General features: G+C 44.3%; 1 protein-coding gene across 5 annotated transcripts in view; it reads left to right on the forward strand.

Annotated features, from left to right (window-relative positions):
- The window catches only part of rad51b (RAD51 paralog B), a 61,963-nt gene extending 40,134 nt beyond the window's left edge, over positions 1-21,829 (forward strand). For 3 of the 5 annotated variants that reach the window (XM_071370565.1, XM_071370563.1, XM_071370562.1), the window contains one exon: positions 19,526-21,829. In XM_071370565.1, the coding sequence (XP_071226666.1) occupies positions 19,526-19,659 (134 nt within the window). In that variant the 3' untranslated portion in view covers positions 19,660-21,829. Of the gene's footprint in view, positions 1-8,410; positions 8,547-19,525 lie in introns of those variants that run through there. The other 2 variants (XM_071370567.1, XM_071370566.1) reach the window with 2 other exon arrangements.
- The last annotated feature ends 3,413 nt before the right edge of the window (positions 21,830-25,242 follow it).

Raw genomic sequence — 25,242 nt, forward strand, 5'->3', positions numbered from 1 at the left:
CAGCAGCTGTTCACTGGGATTAGCTGTCTCTCTCTCTCTCTGGTTCTCTCCTTTACAAACATGTAGGAACGCACAGTCACACACTCTCGCTCACACACATGTACACACACTCACTCACGCTCTGTCTAGCTGACTCTTCTCCCACTCTTATTTAGTCTTTCAGTATCCTCTCTCTCTCTCTCTCTCTCTGTGTGTCTGTCTCTCTCTCTCTCCCTCCCTCCCTCGGCCCTGCCACACAGACAGTGCTGCCCTGTGTTGCTCCTGCGGCCTGACCTTTCCAGCCCTGACAGCTGACACGCAGCCCCGTTCCCACACCACACGCCTGCCCTGGCCACATCCTCTGGAGGACCCCAAGCCAACACACACACGTACAAGCACACACACAGGGACACATGCACACCGACAAGACACACACCCACATACTGTACACAGGTTGGCCAGCAGCTACTTCCTAATTCCACCGTCAACCACACAGAGAGAAAACGAGCCTATAGCTATTAAACGCCAGGGCAGGAAAGATGCAGCCACACAATAGCACCAGCGGCGCCTTTTGAACTCTCTCAGTATTTCTTCAGTTCAATGTTCAATGGGCATTATGTAATGTATTTACTTGAGAAGGCCGTAGTGATGAAACGGCTATAGGGCTCTGCTGGGAGCCAATGGAAACAGCATGTCCTCTTTGTTTCTCACTACTGCATTTCATTGTGAGAGACATTGATTACAGTTTGGTTCTGAGGGCCACCTGAGTTGCTTTGTGTTCCTGTGACCTATGAACTTTTACCCATAAGCATCAGCAGCCTAGTTCCCATAGTAGAGGTCTTGTGCTGTGAATCTCATTCCATGTACTGTACCTGTCAAAAGTTTGGACATACTTACTCATTCAATTAATTTTCTTAATTTTTTACTATTTTCTACAATGTAGAATAATAGTGAAGACATCAAAACTATGAAATAACACATGCAATCATGTAGTAACCAAAAAAGTGTTAAACAAATCAAAATATATTTGAGATTCTTTAAATAGCCACCCTTTGCCTTGATGACAGCTTTGCAGAGTCTTGGCATTCTCTCAACCAGCTTCATGAGGAATGCTTTTCCAACAGTCTTGAAGGAGTTCCCACATATGCTGAGCACTTGTTGGCTGCTTTTCCTTCACTCTGCGGTCCAACTCATCATTAACCATCTCAAAAATCCAAGATGGCGTAGCAGTCGGACGTGTGTTTGTCTCTGTCCCATGTAAATAGCCGGTTTCGTCTTTTTTTTCGTATATATTTTTAATCTCACTTTCCACCTATGATCTAAATATACTTTCCCGCAACCCGCCTCACCCAATGTGATACGGATCTGCTATTTTTATACGTTATAACTGGAAACTCCATCAGCAGCTAGCCAGCTAACTAGCTACTAGCTAGTAGTAACTGTTAGCCACGGCTAGCGGTCTTCACCTTCAGCTCGGACACCAGCCAGCTTAACAGCTGATATCAACCAGTTTATTGCGCGATATCAACCCAGAGCATATCAGACTGATTTTCTCCACCACATCACCGGATTCCTGACGCAAGCTCTGGACAATTACACCGGATCATCGCAGCTAGCTAACTGCAACCGAGTAGCTACTGCTGGCTAACGCCTCTGTCCCGAAGCAAGCACCAGTTAGCGTTGAGCTAGCCTCGAGCTAGGCCCATCTGCCGGCTAGCCGAAGAGGTCTACCAGCGAATTCTTGGGCTACAATACCTCTTTTTGCCAATTGGACTGGACCTTTTTTTGCCGACACAGAGCCCTGCCAATCCATCACAACTGGTCTAAATCAGCTACAAGCTAATTTAGCCATTTTTTTTGCCGCTGCTAGTAGCTTTTACCTTCTGCACAGACACCAGCCCTGTTATTAGCCTGGATATTACTCACCAATTTACCAGCATCGGACTGTCTCTCGACAACAACGCCGGATTCCTGCCGTAATCCCTGAGCCACTACTTCTGATCCTCACAGCTAGCTTGCAGCTAGCGCAGCTAGCGCCACTGCCACGAAGCTAGCACCAGTTAGCAAACACAATTCTACAATTCACAACCTCTCTTTCGCCAACGCCATCCGGCTTGGATTCTCTGTCGACACGACCACGTCTGAGCAGACCCCCTCCGTCTGAGCAGACCTCCCCCCGGGCTACTAACTTTAAACGCCGCGTGCTAGCTTAGTGGAGGCCTCCCTGCTCCATCTACGGCTGCCCCCTGGACACTATGATCACTTGGCTACATAGCTGATGCATGCTTGACTGTCCATTAATTCACGGTACTCCATTCTGTTTATTTGTGTTTTATCTGTCGGCTCTGTGCTTTAACTCAGGATCTGTGTGTAGTTAATCCGACCCTCTCTGCCTAGTCGTCGCCATTTTTACCTGTTGTTGCTGTGTTAGACTAGCACCCTGTTATTGCTGCTGTTATCTTACCTGTTGTTTTAGCTAGCTCTCCCAATCAAGACCTGCAATCACTTTATGCCTTACTGTATGTCTCTCTCAAATATCAATATGCCTTGCATACTGTTGTTCAGGCTAGTTATCATTATCATTGTTTTGGTTTGCAATGGACCCCGTAGTTCCACTCTCCGTACCTCTGATACATCCTTTGTCCCACCCCCCACACATGCGGTGACCTCACCCATTGAGACCAGCATGTCCAGAGATACAACCTCTCTTATCATCACCCAGTGCCTGGGCTTGCCTCCGCTGTACCCGCGCCCCACCATACCCCTGTCTGCACATTATGCCCAGAATCTATTCTACCACGCCCATAAATCTGCTCCTTTTATTCTTTGTCCCCAACGCTCTAGGCGACCAGTTTTGATAACCTTTAGCCGCACCCTCATCCTACTACTCCTCTGTTCCTCGGGTGATGTGGAGGTAAACCCAGGCCCTGCATGTCCCCAGTCACCCTCATTTGTTGACTTCTGTGATCGAAAAAGCCTTGGCCTCATGCATGTCAACATCAGAAGCCTCCTCCCTAAGTTTGCCTTACTCACCGCTTTAGCACACTCTGCCAACCCTGATGTCCTTGCCGTGTCCGAATCCTGGCTTAGGAAGGCCACCAAAAATTCTGGGATTTCTATACCCAACTATAACACTTTCCGTCAAGATAGAACTGCCAAAGGGGGAGGAGTTGCAATCTACTGCAGAGATAGCCTGCAAAGTTCTGTCATACTTTCCAGGTCTATGCCCAAACAGTTCGAACTTCTAATTTTAAAAATTAATCTCTCCAGAAATAAGTCTCTCACTGTTGCCGCCTGCTACCGACCCCCCTCAGCTCCCAGCTGTGCCCTGGACACCATCTGTGAATTGATCGCTCCCCATCTAGCTTCAGAGTTTGTTCTGTTAGGTGACCTAAACTGGGATATGCTTAACACCCCGGCAGTCCTACAATCCAAGCTTGATGCCCTCAATCTCACACAAATCATCAAGGAACCCACCAGGTACAACCCTAAATCCGTAAACATGGGCACCCTAATAGACATTATCCTGACCAACCTGCCCTCCAAATACACCTCTGCTGTCTTCAATCAAGATCTCAGCGATCACTGCCTCATTGCCTGTATCCGCCACGGGTCCGCGGTCAAACGACCACCCCTCATCACTGTCAAACGCTCCCTAAAACACTTCTGCGAGCAGGCCTTTCTAATCGACCTGGCCCGGGTACCCTGGAAGGATATTGACCTCATCCCGTCAGTTGAGGATGCCTGGTCATTCTTTAAAAGTTACTTCCTCACCATATTAGACAAGCATGCTCCGTTCAAAAAATGCAGAACCAAGAACAGATATAGCCCTTGGTTCACTCCAGACCTGACTGCCCTCGACCAGCACAAAAACATCCTGTGGCGAACTGCAATAGCATCGAAGAGCCCCCGCGATATGCAACTGTTCAGGGAAGTCAGGAACCAATACACGCAGTCAGTCAGGAAAGCAAAGGCCAGCTTTTTCAAGCAGAAATTTGCATCCTGTAGCTCTAACTCCAAAAAGTTCTGGGATACTGTAAAGTCCATGGAGAACAAGAGCACCTCCTCCCAGCTGCCCACTGCACTGAGGCTAGGTAACACGGTCACCACCGATAAATCCGTGATAATCGAAGACTTCAACAAGCATTTCTCAATGGCTGGCCATGCCTTCCTCCTGGCGACTCCAACCTTGGCCAACAGCCCCGCCCCCCCCGCTGCTACTCGCCCAAGCCTCCCCAGCTTCTCCTTTACCCAAATCCAGATAGCAGATGTTCTGAAAGAGCTGGAAAACCTGGACCCATACAAATCAGCTGGGCTTGACAATCTGGACCCCCTATTTCTGAAACTGTCCGCCGCCATTGTCGCACCCCCTATTACCAGCCTGTTCAACCTCTCCTTCGTATCATCTGAGATCCCCAAGGATTGGAAAGCTGCCGCGGTCATCCCCCTCTTCAAAGGGGGAGACACCCTGGACCCAAACTGTTACAGACCTATATCCATCCTGCCCTGCCTATCTAAGGTCTTCGAAAGCCAAGTCAACAAACAGATCACTGACCATCTCGAATCCCACCGTACCTTCTCCGCTGTGCAATCCGGTTTCCGAGCCGGTCACGGGTGCACCTCAGCCACGCTCAAGGTACTAAACGATATCATAACCGCCATCGATAAAAGACATTACTGTGCAGCCGTCTTCATCGACCTGGCCAAGGCTTTCGACTCTGTCAATCACCATATTCTTATCGGCAGACTCAGTAGCCTCGGTTTTTCTAATGACTGCCTTGCCTGGTTCACCAACTACTTTGCAGACAGAGTTCAGTGTGTCAAATCGGAGGGCATGCTGTCCGGTCCTCTGGCAGTCTCTATGGGGGTACCACAGGGTTCAATTCTCGGGCCGACTCTTTTCTCTGTATACATCAATGATGTTGCTCTTGCTGCGGGCGATTCCCTGATCCACCTCTACGCAGACGACACCATTCTATATACTTCCGGCCCTTCCTTGGACACTGTGCTATCTAACCTCCAAACGAGCTTCAATGCCATACAACACTCCTTCCGTGGCCTCCAACTGCTCTTAAACGCTAGTAAAACCAAATGCATGCTTTTCAACCGTTCGCTGCCTGCACCCGCACGCCCGACTAGCATCACCACCCTGGACGGTTCCGACCTAGAATATGTGGACATCTATAAGTACCTAGGTGTCTGGCTAGACTGCAAACTCTCCTTCCAGACTCATATCAAACATCTCCAATCCAAAATCAAATCAAGAATCGGCTTTCTATTCCGCAACAAAGCCTCCTTCACTCACGCCGCCAAACTTACCCTAGTAAAACTGACTATCCTACCGATCCTCGACTTCGGCGATGTCATCTACAAAATAGCTTCCAATACTCTACTCAGCAAACTGGATGCAGTTTATCACAGTGCCATTCGTTTTGTTACTAAAGCACCTTATACGACCCACCACTGCGACCTGTATGCCCTAGTCGGCTGGCCCTCGCTACATGTTCGTCGTCAGACCCACTGGCTCCAGGTCATCTACAAGGCTATGCTAGGTAAAGTGCCGCCTTATCTCAGTTCACTGGTCACGATGGCTACACCCACCCGCAGCACGCGCTCAAGCAGGTGTATCTCACTGATCATCCCTAAAGCCAAAACCTCATTTGGACGCCTTTCCTTCCAGTTCTCTGCTGCCTGCGACTGGAACGAATTGCAAAAATCTCTGAAGTTGGAGACTTTTATCTCCCTCAACAACTTTAAAAATCTGCTATCCGAGCAGCTAACCGATCGCTGCAGCTGTACATAGTCCATCTGTAAACTACCCACCCAATTTACCTACCTCACCCCCCATACTGCTTTTATTTATTTACTTTTCTGCTCTTTTGCACTCCAGTATCTCTTCTTGCACATGATCATCTGATGATTTATCACTCCAGTGTTAATCTGCTAAATTGTTATTATTCGATTTATTGCCTACCTCATGCCTTTTGCACACATTGTATATAGATTCTCTTTTTTTTTCTTTTCTACCATGTTATTGACTTGTTTATTGTTTACTCCATGTGTAACTCTGTGTTGTCTGTTCACACTGCTATGCTTTATCTTGGCCAGGTCGCAGTTGCAAATGAGAACTTGTTCTCAACTAGCCTACCTGGTTAAATAAAGGTGAAATAAAAAAATAAAAAATTGGGTTGAGGTTGGATGATTGTGGAGGCCAGACCATCTGATGCAGCACTCCATCACTCTTTTTCTTGGTCAAATAGCCCTTACACAGCCTGGAGGTGTGTTTTGGGTCATTGTCCTGTTGAAAAACAAATTATAGTCCCACTAAGTGCAAACCAGATGGGATGGTGTATCGCTGCAGAATGCTGTGGTAGCCATGCTGGTTAAGTGTGCCTTGAATTTTAAATAAATCACAGACAGTGTCACCAGCAAAGCACCATCACACCTCCTCCTCCATGCTTCACAGTGGGAATCACATGCGGAGATCATCCGTTCACCTACTCTGCGTCTCACAAAGACACGGCAAAAATCACAAAAAAAATCACAAATTTGGACTCATCAGACCAAAAGACAGATTTCCACTGGTCTAATGTCCATTGCTCGTGTTTCTTGGCCCAAGCAAGTCTCTTCTTCATATTGGTGTCCTTTAGTCATGGCTTATTTGCAGCAATTCGACCATGAGGCCTGATTCACACAGTCTCCTCTGAACAGTTGATGTTGAGATGTGTCTGTTACTTAAATTTTCCGTATTGACTGACCTTCATGTCTTAAAGTATTGATAGACTGTTGTTTCTCTTTGCTTATTTGAGCTGTTCTTGCCATAATATGGACTTGTCTTTTACCAAATAGGGCCATCTTCTGTATACCACCCATACCTTGTCACAACACAACTGATTGGCTCAAATGCATTAAGAAGGAAAGAAATTCTACAAATGATCTTTTAACAAGGCACACCTGTTAATTGAAATGCATTCCAGGTGACTACCTCATGAAGCTGGTTGAGAGAATGCTAAGAGTGTGCAAAGCTGTCATCAAGGCAAAGGGTGGCTACTTTGAATAATTTGTTTAACACTTTTTTTCCCATTTACTTCAATTCCATATGTTATTTCATAGTTTTGATGTCTTCACTATTATTCTACAATGTAGAAAATAGTAAAAATAAAGAAAAACCATTGAATGAGTAGGTGTGTCCAATCTTTTGACTGGTACTGTATGTCAGAGACTCTGAGTTAACAGGGGAGTAGGTGCAGGAGCGGAGCGAAGCAGGCCAGAGGGTGGGGAATAATGGTCCCCCTGTTTGGTCTGTGGCTGTGCGACTTAAGACTCAGCGCGGGGGCAGCGAGGGTAGGGGTAGGGGGGGCAGGAAGCAGGGGAAGCCTACGGGAACACCAATATCCTCTCGGAATTAAATTGCCATGCACCCGCTTTGATCCCTTTGAGAAGGTTTTTTTATTTGGGCCAACTTTCACTTGCCCTCTCCCTCGCCCACCACCCCCTCCTCCTCCCCTCTCACTCCGTTCCACCGCCCAACCGCTCTCTCTCTTCATGCTTAACAGCTGGCTGGTGACAGCACAGTTGTCCAGAGAAGGGTACTGGATGGAAAGGAAGGCACCAGCCAGAGAGTACCGGGGTAGTGGCGGTTGGGCCGGTTTGATTCACCCCTGCTCTCTTTTTCTCTATTTCTCCCCCATGCCTTCTCTATCCCCCTCTTCTTTTCCCACCCTCTTTTTCAGTCACCCTGTGTGGTGAGACTTGCAAGCGCAGGGCTTGTAGGGATGTGGGTTACTCTGCTATGGCTGTTTCTGCCTCTGTCTGTGTGTGGTCCACCATCATGTCTGAAACTGTGATGGGGTCATAGAGGGGGGAGGGGCAGCCATTACACCTAATCTCTGTCACATTCTACACTTCACACTCATTCTGCCGACTCACTGTGGAACTCCGCAATAAGTGTTTTTTTCATAGCATTAGCATTAAAAGAGTAACCTGGTCCCAGATCTGTTTATGCAGTATAGCCAACTCCGAAATTGTCATTGTCATGGTCAGGCTGAAAAAGTAACCTGGTCCGACATCTGTTTGTGCAGTATAAGCAACTTCCTTGGTCGTATTAGCACTAAAAGAGTAGCCTGTTCCCGGACTTGTTTGTGCAGTATAGCCAACTCCTACATGGTCTTTGTTAATGCCAAACTCATAGGGATTGGCTACACAGCACAAATAGATGTGTCACCAGGCTTCTAAAAGAGAAGAACACTGAGTGTAGTGATATTAACACGACACATTTAGAAACAATAAAAATGATATGAAACCAGTATATTAACATGAATCGCTCTCTGAAATGAAAACACTTTCACTTCCTCCTACAGATTTGGTTATGCTTCCCTTGAGGTACTCATGTTGTAATCCCCTCTTTTTGTTTCTCTACTTTTGGCTCTAGAATGGGGAGACTGACTGAGTGCCCTAGATCAGGGCTTTTCAAACCTCTCCTCTGGGACCCCCAGACGTTCCATGTATTTGAACTACTTCAGAGCTGGCACACCTGATTCAACTTGTCAACTAATCATCAAGCCCAGGCGAGTTAGCTCAGGGCTACAACAAAATTGTAAAAAGTCTGGGGGTCTCCGAGGAGAGGTTTGAAAACCACTGCCCTAGATCTCCAGGTCTCTAGTAAGGCTCTCTATGTACTGTAAATTACAGTCAAGGCTATCTGAATTTGCCATGATTCTCTTAGCCTGGTCCCGAATCTGTTTGTGCTCTCTTTCCAACTCCTATGTGGTCAATGTCACGTAAAACAGCTCAAACCAATCTGGGACAAGGCTATGATTATTTAATTTTTTTGTCGTTTGTTAAAGTGGTTAATATGAAATAGTTGAATGAGTTTCAGCCTGCCTGGCTCTTAAGACACATCCCAGTGAAACCCTCCTGTGTACTGAGCGGAGACCAGAGTCAGCAGTCAGGAGGCACAGAGATCAATGACCAGACTTTTAATTACGCATGTTGTTTTATCTGGGAGAGTGTGTTGAAGTTTTAATTAAGGCCTAGTAGCGCCTCTTCACGCATTCATACTGTATATGCACGCACACACACCAACACACACAAGGGGCCAGACGAGCACCTGTGTTCCCCCTGTCCCATAAGCAGTGTGTTTGTTTTGATGAATGGCCCTCCCCTTGCCTGCCTGCTTCCAGTTCTGCAGTACATATCTGTCAGGAAGTCTGTTGCCAGTGTGTCCTCTCCACGGGATTATGAGTAATAAGAAGGGATTTGTATACATGCCTTTTAAGTCCTATATCCGGACTGCAAGTTGTGTGTGTGTGTGTGTGTGCGCGCGCTAGAAATATATAGAGTGGGATGTATAGAGCAGGGTTCCCCAACTGGCATTCCTCCAAACCCCAAGAGCTCCAAAACTTTATTTATTTATTGTTGGACATAAAAACACCAGGAAATCAGCTTCAAGTTATCTTAATTTGGGAAATATGTTCCCAAGTATTTCCACACATAGTAGAGAGACGCGTGATCATATACAAATGTATTCAAGGTTTGAAATTATTACGTTTTAGTGAAATATATCTGTTTGGGTCAATTTGCAGTCTACAAATTATTTGTAATTATATTCCGGCCACCCGACCATCCGCTCAAGAAAATATCGGCCCATGGCTAAATCTAGTTGATGATCCCTGGTATAGAGAGACTTGGTCTGTGTTCATAAGATGACTTTATTGGCCAATGGCAACTTGTCTTCTGCTTTATTCCAATCACATATGAGTCCTTCTCACTGTGCTCCATTCCACTCGTACGTCAATACTATAAAACTGTACATGACGTTGCCATTAGCAATTGAGCCCTCGTGAATTCTAATGCAACGTGTTAGTGCTGTGGAGTTAGATACACTGTGTAGTATTTGTCCGACGAAATGTAATCTTGAGCATATTAGCAGAACTGACACATTTTGGAGAGGAAGGGGAAAAAGTTATGGAGAAAGTAGTGAAAGAGAAAGAGAAAATGTAATAAGACTAGAAGTCTAGGGAAGGGCAGGGAAGAGTTAAGTCTGTTTCCTGGAGGAGAATAAATTAAAAGTGGCTCGTAATCACATTGCTGGAATGCAGTCAGTGTACACTGTTAAACACTCCCTAAGCCCTGGCTCCACTTCACTCTCTCAGCACTCCACACAAAGACCTCTTTGTTCTCCTCTCCCTCGTCTTATAAAGAAATGCCCCCCCCCCCCCCCCTTCTCTCCTTTTTTATTTATTTCCTTCTCTCTCAATCTCTGTTCTGCTCTCTCTCTCTCTCGGTCTCAGCTCTCGTCTCGTTCGTTCTGTTACACTTCTACACTTCTATACTCATTTTATTGGGCGCTCCCCCATGTCTTCTCTATCTAAGCCCTCTGTAGTTTTTCCCCTCTCCTTCTCACACTTCAAAATATCATATTTCTCTCCAAAGCCTTTTCTTTTTTAATTTTCTCTAGGGTTTGAATAGTCCCAAGGTTGCTGCTGCTGCATATTGAGAAAGACTATCTTGGGAGAGAAAATAAGGTGAGGGAGGGGAAATGAAAAAGAGAATCTTTTCGGACCCCCTAGCAGCGCAAGGAATCTGGTGGACTTTAATCTCCTGTGCCAGAGAGAGAAAGCGAGAGACAGAGAAAGAGAGGGGCAGGGTAGTTAAGACTCCACTGACATGAATAGAGGGGTCATAAAAACGAGCACTGAGGAGAAACGGGGTCAAAATCTGGAGAGAGAAAGGGGATATTGAAGACTGCAGTTGGAGTAAGGGGAGGGATAGTTATAACTATAGCCTGGGGTTGAGAAGGAAAGAAAGATTGTAGTGGGAGTACTGTTTCACGTACTGACTCCCACACAATACGGTGTTGTAGGCTGCTTTGGTCCGTACGTCCAGTGTGTTGACCACTTCTGTTTACAGTACGAGTGTTTTTATAGCCTGGGTGTGTGACCTCTCACATGCTGTTCATTTAGTGTTACTCTGATGTGTGAATGGGTGGTTTTCATCACTACACATCAGTAGCTAGCTTGCTCTCCAGTTTAGACTCAGAAGCTTCTCCAGCTGCTGCTCAGTATTCCCTCCACATAGTCATGGGGACATAAGTGTGTGTGGTAGAGGGAGAGACGTGTGTGAAAGCAGCATTTAAACACATTGGGCTCTATGGCTTCGGTTCACTTCTCAGTCATTCCTGGAGCAGTGATTTATGCCATACGCAGGTGTTCAGACATTTTGTCAATATCTATCTGTGCCCAGACAAACACCTCGGATACGTATGTACTTGTGTGTGTTTATATATATATATGTGTGTGTGTGTTGGAAGTTGGAACCCCACTCCCCAAAATGAGTCACCCTCTATCACAGCTGCAACCCTCCCAGGACAGCGTGTTCCCCTGGCAGCCAAGTGCATCACATGTACTAACACACTAATAACCACAGCCGTAAAAGACAAATAAATGTACCACCTACTCCGTTAAATATGACTCAGAACCTGGACATAACATCGTGGTGCTTTCACAAGAGAGGTTATGTGGGGAAATGAGCATGGGGTAGTGTTCATTACCTCACACCCTAGTAAAAATTTAAAAACAAAAATGAGCATTTCTTATTAGAGAAATCCAGGTCGTCCCGACGTGTTTCAGTACTTTTTTATCTGTTTGGTGCCTAATGAACATGACAATGGTGTAAGTATCTAGTCATCTGTCATCCTTGGGCAAAACAGAATGAGATGTCATTGAGTACAAGCATGTGTCAGTTCTGAAGTGGGCGTCTTGCACAAACTCACTCATAGTCAACTGTCAAACAAAAAACATATTGGTGATGGTTTCAATGCTTTGTTTATACACTGAGTATACAAAACATTAAGAACACCTGTTCTTTCCGTGGCATAGACTGACCTTGTGAATCGAGGTGAATGCAATGAGCTGTTATTGATGTCACTTGTTAAATCCACTTAATTCACTGTAGATGAAGGGGAGGAGACCGGTTAAAGAAGGATTTTTAAGCATTGAGACAATTGAGACATGGATTGCGTATGTGTGCCATTCAGAGGGTTAATGGGCAATTAAAAAGATTTAACTGCCTTTGAACGGAGTATGTTAGTAGGTGCCAGGCGCATCGGTTTGTTTTCAAGAACTGCAACGCAGCTGGGTTTTTTGCGCTCAACAGTTTCCCGTGTGTATCAAGAATGGTCCACCACCCGAAGGACATCCAGCCAACTTGACACAACTGTGGGAAGCATTGGAGTCAACATAGGCCAGCATCCCTGTGGAACGCTTTTGACACCTTGTAGAGTCCATGCCCAGATGAATTGAGGCTGTTCTGAGGGGGTGCAACTCAATATTAGGAAGGTGTTCCTAACGTATGGTATACTCAGTGTATATAGGATCCCGAGTGGCACAGAGGTCTAAGGCACTGCATGTCAGTGCAAGAGGCGTCACTACAGTCCCTGGTTCGAATCCAGGCTGTATCACATCCGGCCGTGATTGGAAGTACCATAGGGCAGCGCACAATTGGCCCAGTGTCGACCGGATTTGGCCGGGCTAGGCCATCATGGTAAATAAGATTTTTTTCATAACTGACTTGCCTAGTTAAATAAAGGTTACACATAAATTGAATGAAATTACACAACCGCTTTTTTTTCTCTCCATATTTAGGCACAGTGTTTGGGGGTTAGCAAACACACACACACTTTCACACACACACACATTTATTTTATTGTCTTTGTGGGGACCAAACAATTGATTCCATTTCGAAATCTTATTTTCCTTAACCCTAAACCTAACCCTAATTGTAACCCTAAACCAAAGGCTAAAATAGCCGTTTTCCTTATGGGGGGCTGGCGAAATATCCCTACTTTTCCTTGTTTTACTATCCTTGTGAGGACTTCTGGTCCCCACAAGGATAGTAAAAACACATACACTCACACACAACCAAACTCACAGGGGAAATGGAGCGTTTATGAATCATCCTAGTTTCATTTTGGCTCCCATTCGATGAGCTCTAATTTGAATCAGATGAGCCAGCCCTGTTCTGTTTCACAGTGACTAATGACTATACCCTAAGCATTACGTTGGCCTGGCACACAGAGAGAGCATCAGCTCAGCCCTCGTACACTAAAGCCAGGCCACGTTATGTTATGGGCCCTTTTGTTCTTCTCCCTGCTGCTCCATGAGCCACAACACAACAACCGATTCAACATGACATCGGAAGGGAGAGATGTTTTCTAAAGATGGCCTATTTAATTCGGGCTGAGGAGGAGCGAGGAGTTTATTAGCAGCAGACCTGGGTTCAAATACTATTTGAAATAATTTAAAATTCTTTATCTGCGCTTGATTAAACTTGCCTGTCTCAATGGAACCAATAGAAAAGTAGTTAAAGTACAAACCTCACCCACCTGGCACTCTGGCAGGCTAGTGCAAACAATCAACATATTTAAAAGATTTCTGAATAGTACTTGAACCCAGGTGTTCTTATTAGTAGCCCAGACAGACGGCAGCAGCATAGCGGAGCTGCAATGTTCTTCTGTAACCCAGCGTGGTCCAACGCCTCCCATTAGAGGCACATAGATAAACATGAAACAAAAGGGGCCTTGGCTTGGCTGACTCAATGTTTCCAGCGGGCCTAAGGGGTAGAGGGTGGGAGGAGTGGGGTAGGGGAGTACCGGGGAGGGGGGAAAAACACAACCGCACAGCCCAGAAGAGTCTCTAGCTGCCTGGGATACAAGCTCCAAGCACACTGACTCATTATTAGCAATCAGAGGCTGTGGATCTGGAACCCTTTAGCTGCTCTCTTGCTGCAGTTCTGGAGCTCCGCAAGGGTCAAGCTCCCATGACTGGCTGGATCTCTGCGCTGAGAAGTTGAACTGCGTGCCGAGTGGTAATAGCCCCTCTGTAATTTAGCAGTTTGATTTGATTATTGGTGAGGTTTGTCTTGGGCCCGGGCCTGTGAAACTGAGAGAGAGAAGGGGCTATTTACTATTATGTAAGACTTCAAACAGGCGGAGTGCTCAGTACAGCAGAGAGGCTTGGAGGATGGTGGTGGGAGTGTTGTTAGTTCCCCTCTCTGTGTGTGTGTGTGCCTAGGGCTAACACCCTGCTACAGTATAGCCCTAGGCTCCTATAGGCCCCATGTTGTTACCAGAGACTGGCCAGCAGAGAGCTTGGCGGAGGCTGCTGGGGCGGAGATGGACTTGGCTCAGCTCCAGCAGGAGGGCCCCCCGCCCTGCGTTACTTTATACAGCGGCAGGTTTTACCAAGGTGTTCATTTCAGGACTCCCCTTTATCTCCTTCTCTGATCCCGACTGTCTCCGTCTGAGGGGCCATAAATTAAAGGTGGAGGGGTGGATACAGGAGCCCCCTCTGACAGACAGATGCAGAGCTCCTGTTCTGTTCCCCATCCCCTATCGCTGATATGGACCCCTGCCTGCAGATCGCTTTCTATCGCTCATCTCCCTCTGACACACACACACACCATCTAATTTTTCTTGAATTCCACTCTCCTCCTAATATGTAATCTCTGCTTCCCACAATGCCCTGTAGAGGAGAAGAGAGGATCTGTCCTCCTCCATCCGAGTTGTTATTCTCTCTGGTGCCTCACTACGACTGACCCATTTTGTCTTGTTTTGCTTCATTTTGGAAGGGGGAAAAAGTCCGTCATAAGCAAATCCTCCATAACTATCTTGACTCATCTCCGGGCCTGTTTATGAGTGTGGTCGTGTTAAAAGAACTATCCAGTGTTTCCAGATTTCTATGAAATATGATCTATAATTCATTATAATATGAGGGAAATAGTTTTCTTTAAAAAAATGATTAATTACGTATGTTAAACTGCTTTTCTGTGTTGGAAGGGTGTGGGCGTATACCGGTCATTACAAATATTCTTGTGAATAGACTGCTGATTGGCCAGCTCATCCTCCTCAGGAGGATGACATCATCCTTGATGAGTAAATAGCAATAAAAACATTTTTAGATGCAAGTTTGAAGTGGGGTTTTTGAAGTGCTTTGGCCACAAATAGGATGAGTCAATAATATTATTTGGGAATGAATTAACAGAATGTGAACTTTTAAAAGTGAGATTTTCATTGTACAGTTACTTTAAAACGCCGTAAAAATGAATTTGAGCTGCCTCGGTTATGACTCGAACTGTGATTGTAATAACAGGCCGAGCAGCACACAGAGAGAGAGAGAGAGAGAGAGAGGCAGTGAAACGGAACATTAAATTCACATGAAGTTTATCTCACTGCTGGAGTGAACCATTTCCTCCTCGTCGCCCCCCAGCAGTCACTACTGCTTTGGTACAACCCAACCATTGTTTGAAAGTCTAGGTAGAAAAATGGAGGTCTGAAACACGGAGGGCTGTTTAGAGAAGAACATTTACCAGGCATGTGGGGACCGCCAGACTAGTTTGGTCTGTATTTATTGTTTGCTTATCTTTCGGCTACGCGTGTATTTGTCTCAGGGAGGGCATAGCAGCGTGCTGTATGATAGTCTTGGAAGGTCAAGAGGTCAGATTCTGGGGACTGAAATAAGGGGGCGTGTGACAATGATGTCATGGAAACTCAATGAGGTGAGTGTTCATGATTTGAATTTTTTGTTTAGTTTGCTCTTCTAACAGTGTTATCAGAAAAGTTTGCTAGCATGTTAGCTAGCTATGTAGCCTACGCTAGCCTAGTATAACAGGTTGATTATTTTGCTTTTCACTCGCGTAAGCCTATAGGGGCTATATCCCGACTAAAAGCCCTTGACTTGTCTAACAATCAATGCGATTTTGTATGTATATTTGGTTATTTGATCTGTCTGGGCAAATAATTGGAGGTGGCAGCTCATCTATTTGTTTGCTAATATCTGATCAGACAGATTTAACATGCTATGTAGCATAAATCAAGTGTATTATTGACTCGTGCATAGGCAACTCGAAAAGCCCCCGGAGGTTATGAAATCTGAACACGAGACTCACATTGTTTTGAAATGTATAGATCGCTAATATTTTCAGTGCATATCATGAAAGAAGATGGTCCCAATTGAACACCCTATGCCTGCTCCCTACTAACCGTAGAAGTCACGCCCAGGCAGTGGTGGAAAAAGTATCCAACTGTCATACTTGGGTAAAAGTAAAGATACCTTAATAGAAAATGTCTCAAGTAAAAGTCACTCAGTGAAGTTCTACTTGAGTAAAAGTATTTGGTTTAAAATATGCTCAAGTATCACAAGTAAAAGTATAAATAATTTCAAATTCCTTATATTAAGCAAAACAGATGGCACCATTTTCTTGTTTTTTTTTTATTTACAGAAAGCCACGGGCACACATTTACAGACGAAGCATGTGAGTGTTTAGTGAGTCCGGTTGAAGTGCGTGAATTGGACTATTTTCCTGTCCTGCTAAGCATTCAAAATGTAACGAATACTTTTGGGTGTCAAGGAAAATGTATGGAGTAAAAAGTACAATATTTTCTTAAGGAATGTAGTCGAAAATATAAAAAGTAAGGACAGATAACCCAAAAAAGTAGTACTTTAAAGTATTTTTACACCACTGTGCCCAGGTGTAGCTCATAGAAGGGCTTATGCCCAGGTGGTGCAACAGGTCCAATTTTTGGGTCCGACATAGAGCTAATTTTACGTCAGACCTAGAGTTGCGACCCACTTACGACCAACTGGTGCAACCGGCCTCTGTGGTGGACAAAGTCAATAAATCTCCTCTGGAAACTGGAATGACACTCATGTGTTCCCCTCTATCTTCTTCTTATCAAGTGCCCCGCCTCCTAGACTTTTCACTCCATCCTCATAGACCAGTCTACTCCACTTCCCCCACATCTCAACAGTTTCCACTCAACAGTGTGGCTGTGAAAGGGAGTTGTTTAATGTTCTGTATGTTTCTTGCATCATCAAATTTTATTTGTCACATGCGCCGAATACAACAGGTGTAGACCTTACCGTGAAGTGCTTACTTACAAGCCCTTAAACAACAATGCAGTTCAAGTAATAGAGTTAAGAAAATATTTACTCTAACTATAGTAAAAAGTAACACGGTACTGAGTCAATGTGCAGAGGTACAGGTTAGTCGGGATAATTTCTACATGTAGGTAGGGGTAAAGTGACTATGCATAGATAATAAACAGTGAGTAGTAGCAACAAGGGGGGTCAATGTAAATAGTCTGGTGGCCATTTGATTAATTGTTCAGCAGTCTTATGGCTTGGGGGTAGAAGCTGTTAAGGAGCCTTTTGGACCTAAACTTTGAGCTCCAGTACCGCTTGCCGTGCAGTAGTAGAGAGAATAGTCTATGACTTGTGTGACTGGAGTCTTTGACAATTTTTTGGGCCTTCCTCTGACACCGCTTAGTATATAGGATCTGGATGGCAGGAAGCTTGGCCCCAATGATGTACTGGGCCGTACGCCTTAGTCGGATGCCAAGCAGTTGCCATACCAGGCGGTAATGCAATCCATCAGGATGCTCTCGATGGCGCAGCTGTAGAACTTTTTGAGGATCTGGGGACCCATGCCAAGTCTTTTCAGTCTCCTTAGGGGGAAAAGGTGGTGTTGTGCCCTCTTCATGACTGTCTTGGTGTGTTTGGACCATGATAGTTTGTTGGTGATGTGGACACCAAGGAACTTAACTCTCGATCCGCGTTTGGCCCTCCTTTTCCTGTAGTCCACGATCAGCTCCTTTGTCTTACTCACGTTGAGCGAGAGGTTGTTGTCCTGGCACCACGCTGCCAGGTCTCTGACCTCCTCCCTATAGGCTGTCTCATTGTTGTCTGTGATCATGTTACTTTCTAAATGTAATCAGCATCCGAATCGGGGCGTATCCTGTGGGCATTCTCCAGGGGCCTTGTACGACCCATACTGTAAGTGGACCATCTCACAGTTATAGCAATGGATGTAGCTATACAAGACAAATATTAGACAAAGCGATCAGCAGACATACAGTAGAGCAATAATTTATAAACCAGGATTTCCCATGGATAGGGTAGTGATTCAGTGCTCCTTACTTCCTGGTGTCTAGGGACGTCTGTGATAGAAACAGAAACAGGTGGGGAACGGCTGGGTTTGGTCCAGGCAGGGTTCAGAATAATCGCCTGGGCTCCTCATTGTCCTCAGTCCTGCTGCTTCCCTTTAGGATTGACTTCTCCCAAAAGGCCTTTTGTTCTCAGGACAATCGCCTGTGATTATGATTTCTGCCCTTTTCTCGAGCAAGATCATCTTTTGAGATTAAAGAAGACAGTTTTTATCGTTATCAAAAGCTAAATGTGGGCCGGGTGAATCGGGGCGGCATTGTGGTGGCAGTACACTGGTTGGGTAGGGCGTCTTCGTTAGTAGGTTAGATACAGTAGATTTGAGAAAAATTTGCGGTGATTTGCAACAAAATAATCGCTCTTCTTCATCATTGTAACCACGCCTAGTCTAAACATTCAGGTGTTTATCACCTTTTGAACCTCCTAGCTCCTCAGAAGTAGCAGGGTTAGGGAGAAACTGATTATATGTCATCTGAATTTTTTGATTATATGTAATCCGAACTAATCAGTTATGTTAGCAGATTTGTGTGTGTTTGTAATCAGATACTTTTGAAACTAGATTACTTCTTGGATTACTTGTAAAATCAGAAAGGATATTAATAAATTGACATCTTTCTGTTTTCTCAATTCGGTATTGAAAAAATGCCCAAGTTTAAGTTTGTTCCATTGGCGCGAGTCTGACCAGTCAGAGACCAAACACTATGATGACATACCAAATGCGTTTGATGGGTCCTTTTTGTCTTCTTATGCCTTTTAAGGGAAAAGTAATCAGATGTTATGTTACTGAGTTTGGGTAATCCCAAAATTGTGTTACTGATTACAATTTTGGACAGGTAACTAGTAACTAACAGATTACATTTAGAAAGTAACCTACCCAACCATGCCTACCAGAAATACCATAATTATACCTAACAGAAACACCATGGATAAGGAATGAAAAGGAAAGTTAGCCTAGCTCCACGATTACTCCTCACCTGTCTAAACTGCATACAGTACACTTTGACAAGTTAAATATGTATTTGGTCAGTTGGGCCCATTTCACTTCATGCAGTCAAACAGACGTACAGCTGTTTGTCATGGTCTGTAGCCGCCCTGTGCTTTCTGAACCCAGCTCCTCTCCCCTTGAGGAATGAATAAGGATTATGGCAACACAAAGATTTTATAAAAATACCCTCGATGACATCCATAGGTATCTAAGTAATCCATCCTCTATTTTTCTTTGGGCCAGGTTTTGTTTTACATAGTCTGTTTTGGATCAACGTTTTCTGTAAATGTTTACCTCGCACGAGCCCACATCGGTCCCTGACTCCCTACCAATATGGTAACCTATTGAAACAAACCAATGACCGGCAATTTCCTCAAGCCCCAGGCTGTCGCCGAGAGAACTCGTGATGAGGGGGTATTTGTCATTCAGAATAAAACTCAGATGGACGAGTAATAAGAAAATCCATATACACTGGTAATGTAATACCTCGCTTCTTTTGTTCAGTGGGACCCAGATCTATTGCATGTTAAGGGCCCTGTATTGTGTTTTGTGTGTTTTCTAGGAAATGGTGATAACCAGGAAATGTTGCATCAAGGCACAGACCCGGGCCTCCAGCCGATCAGAGTGCGGACAGGATTCAACTACAACCTGACACAAGCCAATCCTGCTGCCGTTGGCCACCTGAAGCGTCTTTGACTCTGGGAACTGTGTGTGTGTGTGTGTGTGTCAGGGCTCTACAGTGCTACCATTTTGGTGCTAAATAGTGCTAAATATTTTTGCTGTGCTACCAGGAATTTTAATTTGGGAATACCAGTGCCCATAGAAAACAAATCACCCAGGTAATAATTTTTGTAATGATTTCTCCGCAGCCTCAGTAGTATGCAAACATGGTGGCACAGAAAGAAAGGAAAATAGCTTTTTTAGGAGATGAGGATTCGTATAGACCCAATGTATATGGAACGCTGTTTGGGTCTTTGCGTGTCAAAAAAGACAAGTCAAATAACATTATTTGACGTATCAAATAACGCTATTTGACACATCAAATAGGCTTGTTGACCAATCAGGACCATAATAATTTAACACGTTCAGTAATGTTTTACGTAGTTATTACACATTGATTACACAATCACTGCTGGACATAAAAAAGCTAGCGAGCTGATGGATGCAAACAATGTTCTTCCCCAAAAACATAGCAAAATGACATCTGTTTCAGTAGCTATAGTTAACCAGCTAACTATCTAGCTAGGTGGTGTCATCTAAAATACTTCTAATTTATAAGACAGTTCTTATTTGATTAATGGTGGTTGGACCCACCTATGTGAAGCTAGCCACAATAAGGTTTAGCCACAATAGTGGAATTGGCAGTTCGCCTTCAAAAATAAAATGTTATTTGTCACATGCGCCAAATACAACAGGTGAAATGCTTACTTACAAGCCCTTAACCAACAATGCTTTAAGAAGTTAAGAAAAATGTGTTAAATAGAAAAAAAGAAAAGCACATTTTTTTTGTCCATTAAAATAACATCAAATTGATCAGAAATACAGTGTAGACATTGTTAATGTTGTAAATGACTATTGTAGCTGGAAACGGATGATTTCTAATGAAATATCTACATAGGTGTACAGAGGCCCATTATCAGCAACCATCACTCCTGTGTTCCAATGGCACGTTGTTAGCTAATCCAAGTTAATCATTTTAAAAAGCTAATTGATCATTAGAAAACCATTTTGCTATGATGTTAGCACAGATGAAACTGTTGTCCTGATTAAAGAAGCAATAAAACTGGACTTCTTTTGACTAGTTGAGTATCTGGAGAATCAGCATTTGTGGGTTCGATTACAGGCTTAAAATGGCCAGAAACAAAGCACTTTCTTCAGAAACTCGTTAGTCTATTCTTGTTCTGAGAAATGAAGGCTATTCCATGCGAGAAATTGCCAAGAAATTGAAGATCTTGTACACCGCTAAAGCTAGCTAGTTACCCCAGAAGTTGCTGATAACATCTGTATCAAAGATATTTGCAAACATTTTTGATCCTGCTCACTTGATCCTGATCTAATTTCAAATGCTCACACAGACGTTTTCCCATTCGGTCGAACAAATAATTCCTTATTACCAACGCAGTATTGTACAACTTTGACTGTGATCATAATGGTGGCTCTTGGCTTGCACGTGCAAATTCAGCACACACAGCATTCTACAATAGAATTGTATTATTTGACATGTCATATTAAAAGCTTATTTGACCAGTCAAATATTGTTATGTTTTTTTTTTACATGCAAATAAACAAACGCCATTCCATAAATGTAGGCTATATTTTGTAATTGCTGGCAATTCTTCTCATTAAAAGGGGCAATCTGCAGTTACTACATCAATTTTTTTTTTTACTTATAAATTAATAATGTAAACCCATTGATTCTTGAGGAGTATAACTTATAAATGCCCCATGAGCTTGTTTTTCCCAAAGTAAATTTAAACAAAGACTGTATAGCCTGAAAACAAAAAATGAAAGTTTTGATATCATGGATTGTTAGTCCTTGCATCGATAGCTCTATCTATGCGTTTGAATGTGGTTACATTTCTCCAGCCCCATCCCGCAACCTTTTACAGAAACAAGCCTTTTATCATTTCAACTGCGTATTGCCTCTTTAATATTTGTCATTGTGCTCCTACATTTTTCAGCTTAGGACCACATGTGCTCCTTGTAAAAACTGTAGAGTCCTGTGTGTGTTTGAATTTGTGTGTGCATGTCTGCTCACAGTATGTGTGTTTTTCTGTGTTTGTGACTTAGTGTCTTTAACATTCCCCTTGTTCTCAAAATATCATGTACAATACTGTATATTAAAATAACACACTTCACCAACCTACCAGACTGAAGTCAGTGTTGTATTAATCCCTTATCAGTTCCTGTGTGTGCGAAAGAAGGATTGGTCATAGATCTATTGCAATGCCGCTGTCTTACTAGCTGGCTTCTCTGAAGTGAAGGTGAAGGGAAGCTAGCTCAGAGTTTGCTCAAGGGGAGACTGATGGGAGTACCAGCCAGGCAGGTCTGTCAATGTTTTATAGAAGTGGTACTCGGTGTCAGGAACACAGGTGAAAGCCAGACACAGAACCTCTCATACACAACTGGGCGGATTTCCTCCTGGACACTGCTCAAAGACTAGCCTACACTGAGTGTACAAAACATTAGGAACACATGCTCTTTCCATGACATTGACTGACCAAGTGAAAGCGATGATCCCTTATTGATGTCACAGGAGACTGAAAAGATTTGGCATGGGTCCTCAGATCCTCAAAAGGTTGTACAGCTGCACCATTGAGAATCCTGACGGGTTGCATCACTGCCTGGTATGGCAACTACTCGGCCTCCGACCGCAAGGCACTACAGAGGGTAGTGCGTACGGCCCAGTACATCACCGGGGCCTAGCTTCCTGCCATCCAGGACCTCTATACCAGGCGGTGTCAGAGGAAGGGCCAAGAAATTGTCAAAGACTCCAGCCACCCTAGTCATAGACTGTTCTCTCTGCTACCGCACGGCAAGCGGTACCAGAGCGTCAAGTCTAGGTCCAAGAGGCTTCTAAACAGCTTCTACCCCCAAGCCATAAGACTTCTGAACATCTAATCAAATGGCTACCCAGACTATTTGCATTGCCCCCCCCCTCCCCGTTACGCTGCTGCTACTTTGCGTATGTGTGCCATTCAGAGGTTGAATGGGCAAGACAAAATATTTAAGTGCCTTTGAACAGGGTATGGTAGTAGGTGCCAGGCGCACCGGTTTGAGTGTGTCAAGAACTGCAATGCTGCTGGGTTTTTCACGCTCAACAGTTTCCTGTGTGTATCAAGAATGGCCTACCACCCAAAGGACATCCAGCCAACATGGGACAGCATCCCTGTGTAACGCTTTCGACACCTTGTAGAGTCAATGCCCTGACAAATTGAGGCTGCTCTTAGGGCAAAAGGGAGTGCAACTCAATATTAGGACGGTCTTTCTAATGTTTTGTCCATTCAGTATATACAGTTGAAGTCTGAAGTTTACATACACTTAGGTTGGAGTCATTAAAACTCATTTTTCAACCACTCCACAAATTTCTTGTTAACGAACTATGGTTTTGGCAAGTCGGTTAGGACATCTACTTTGTGCATGACACAAGTCATTTTTACAACAATTGTTTATAGTCAGATTATTTCACTTATAATTCACTGTATCACAATTCCAGTGGGTCAGAAGTTTAAATGCACTAAGTTGACTGTGCCTTTAAACAGCTTGGAAAATTCCAGAAAATTATTGTCATGGCTTTAGAAGCTTCTTATGGGCTAATTGACATCATTTGAGTCAATTGGAGGTGTACCTGTGGATTATTTCAAGGCCTACCTTCAAACTCAGTGCCTCTTTGCTTGACATCATGGGAAAATCTAAAGAAATCAGCCAAGACCTCAGAAAAGAATTGTAGACCTCCACAAGTCTGGTTCATCCTTGGGAGCAATTTCCAAACGCCTGAAGGTACCACGTTCATCTGTAGAAACAATAGTACGCAAGTATAAACACCATGGGACCACGTAGCCGTCATACCACTCAAGAAGGAGACTGTTCTGTCTCCTAGTGATGAACGTACTTTGGTGCGAAAAATGCAAATCAATCCCAGAACAACAGCAAAGGACCTTGTGAAGATGCTGGACGAAACCGGTACAAAAGTACCTATATCCACAGTAAAACGAGTCCTATATCGACATAACCTGAAAGGCCGCTCAGCAAGGAAGAAGCTACTGCTCCAAAACCTGCCATAAAAAAACAGACTACGGTTTACAACTGCACATGGGGACAAATATCGTACTTTTTGGAGAAATGTCCTATGGTCTGATGAAACAAAAATGGAACTGTTTGGCCATAATGACCATCGTTGTGTTTGGAGGAAAAAGGGGAAGGCTTGCAAGCCGAAGAATACCATCCCAACTGTGAAGCACGCAGGTGGCAGCATCATGTTGTGGGGGTGCTTTGCTGCAGGAGGGACTGGTGCACTTCGCAAAATAGATGGCATCATGAGGATGGAAAATTATGTGGATATATTGAAGCAACATCTCAAGACATCAGTCAGGAAGTTAAAGCTTGGTCGCAAATGGGTCTTCCAAATGGACAATGACCCCCAAGCATACTTCCAAAGTTGTGTCAAAATGGCTTAAGGACAACAAAGTCAAGGTTTTGGGGAGGCCATCACAAAGCCCTGACCTCAATCCTATAGAAAATATGTGGGCAGAACTGAAAAAGCGTGTACGAGCAAGGAGGCCTACAAACCTGATTCAGTTACACCAGCTCTGTCAGGTGGAATGGGCCAAAATTCACCCAACTTATTGTGGGAAGCTTGTGGAAGGCTACCCGAAACGTTTGACCCAAGTTAAACAATTTAAACGCAACGCTACCAAATACTAATTGAGTGTATGTAAACTTCTGACCCACTGGGAATGTGATGAAAGAAATAAAAGCTGATATAAATAATTCTCTACTATTATTCTGACATTTCACATTCTTAAAATAAAGTGGTGATCCTAACTGACCTAAGACTGGGAATTTTTGCTAGGATTAAATGTCAGGAATTGTGAAAAACTGAGTTGAAATGTATTTTGCTAAAGTGTATGTAAACTTCCAACTTCAACTGTACCATCATCATCCCACAGTATAGTACAGTACAGAACATATTGCACTAACTCATCCGGGACTCTGGACCTTGAGTGTTCACTTACATACCACCACTCTGAGTGTTCACCACCAGGCCTGAATGTATATACAGATGTTTCTCCCTGGCTTGCAGAGTGGTGGTATGTAAGTACTGACGCTCTGTGTGCTGTGGCTGCTGTGTAATGGCTCATTGTGTATAACTGTGGCCGTCTGTGGTTAAACAGTGCTCTGCTGTGTGGCTCAGCAGGTTACAAGCCCCTGGGGCACTAGGCGAGAGGAGAGAGCAGGCTGGACAGGTTTCGCACATGCACACACAGCCACTGCTGGGAGAGTTTACCGGGAGACTGAAAAGTGCCTCTCAGTCGGCTACTAATTGACACCCTTTAAGTGGCTTTTAGCTCGAGGAAAACCCATCAATCTTCTGCTGACTCGAATGGGACTTGATAGGCCGTTACCATGCCTCCCGTTCCCATGACTTCTGTTCCCATGGCCCCTCCAGTGCTTTAATGGGAAGTTTGGCTGATTAGCTGAACAATGGTGTTGTTTTGGGTAGTTCCTCCTTTTTCTGTTGTTTTTCCCTGTGTGTGTGTGTTCTTTTACATACATCAT

This window comes from Salvelinus alpinus, chromosome 27 (assembly GCF_045679555.1).
Source record: "Salvelinus alpinus chromosome 27, SLU_Salpinus.1, whole genome shotgun sequence".
Classification (NCBI taxonomy): Eukaryota; Metazoa; Chordata; class Actinopteri; order Salmoniformes; family Salmonidae; genus Salvelinus; species Salvelinus alpinus.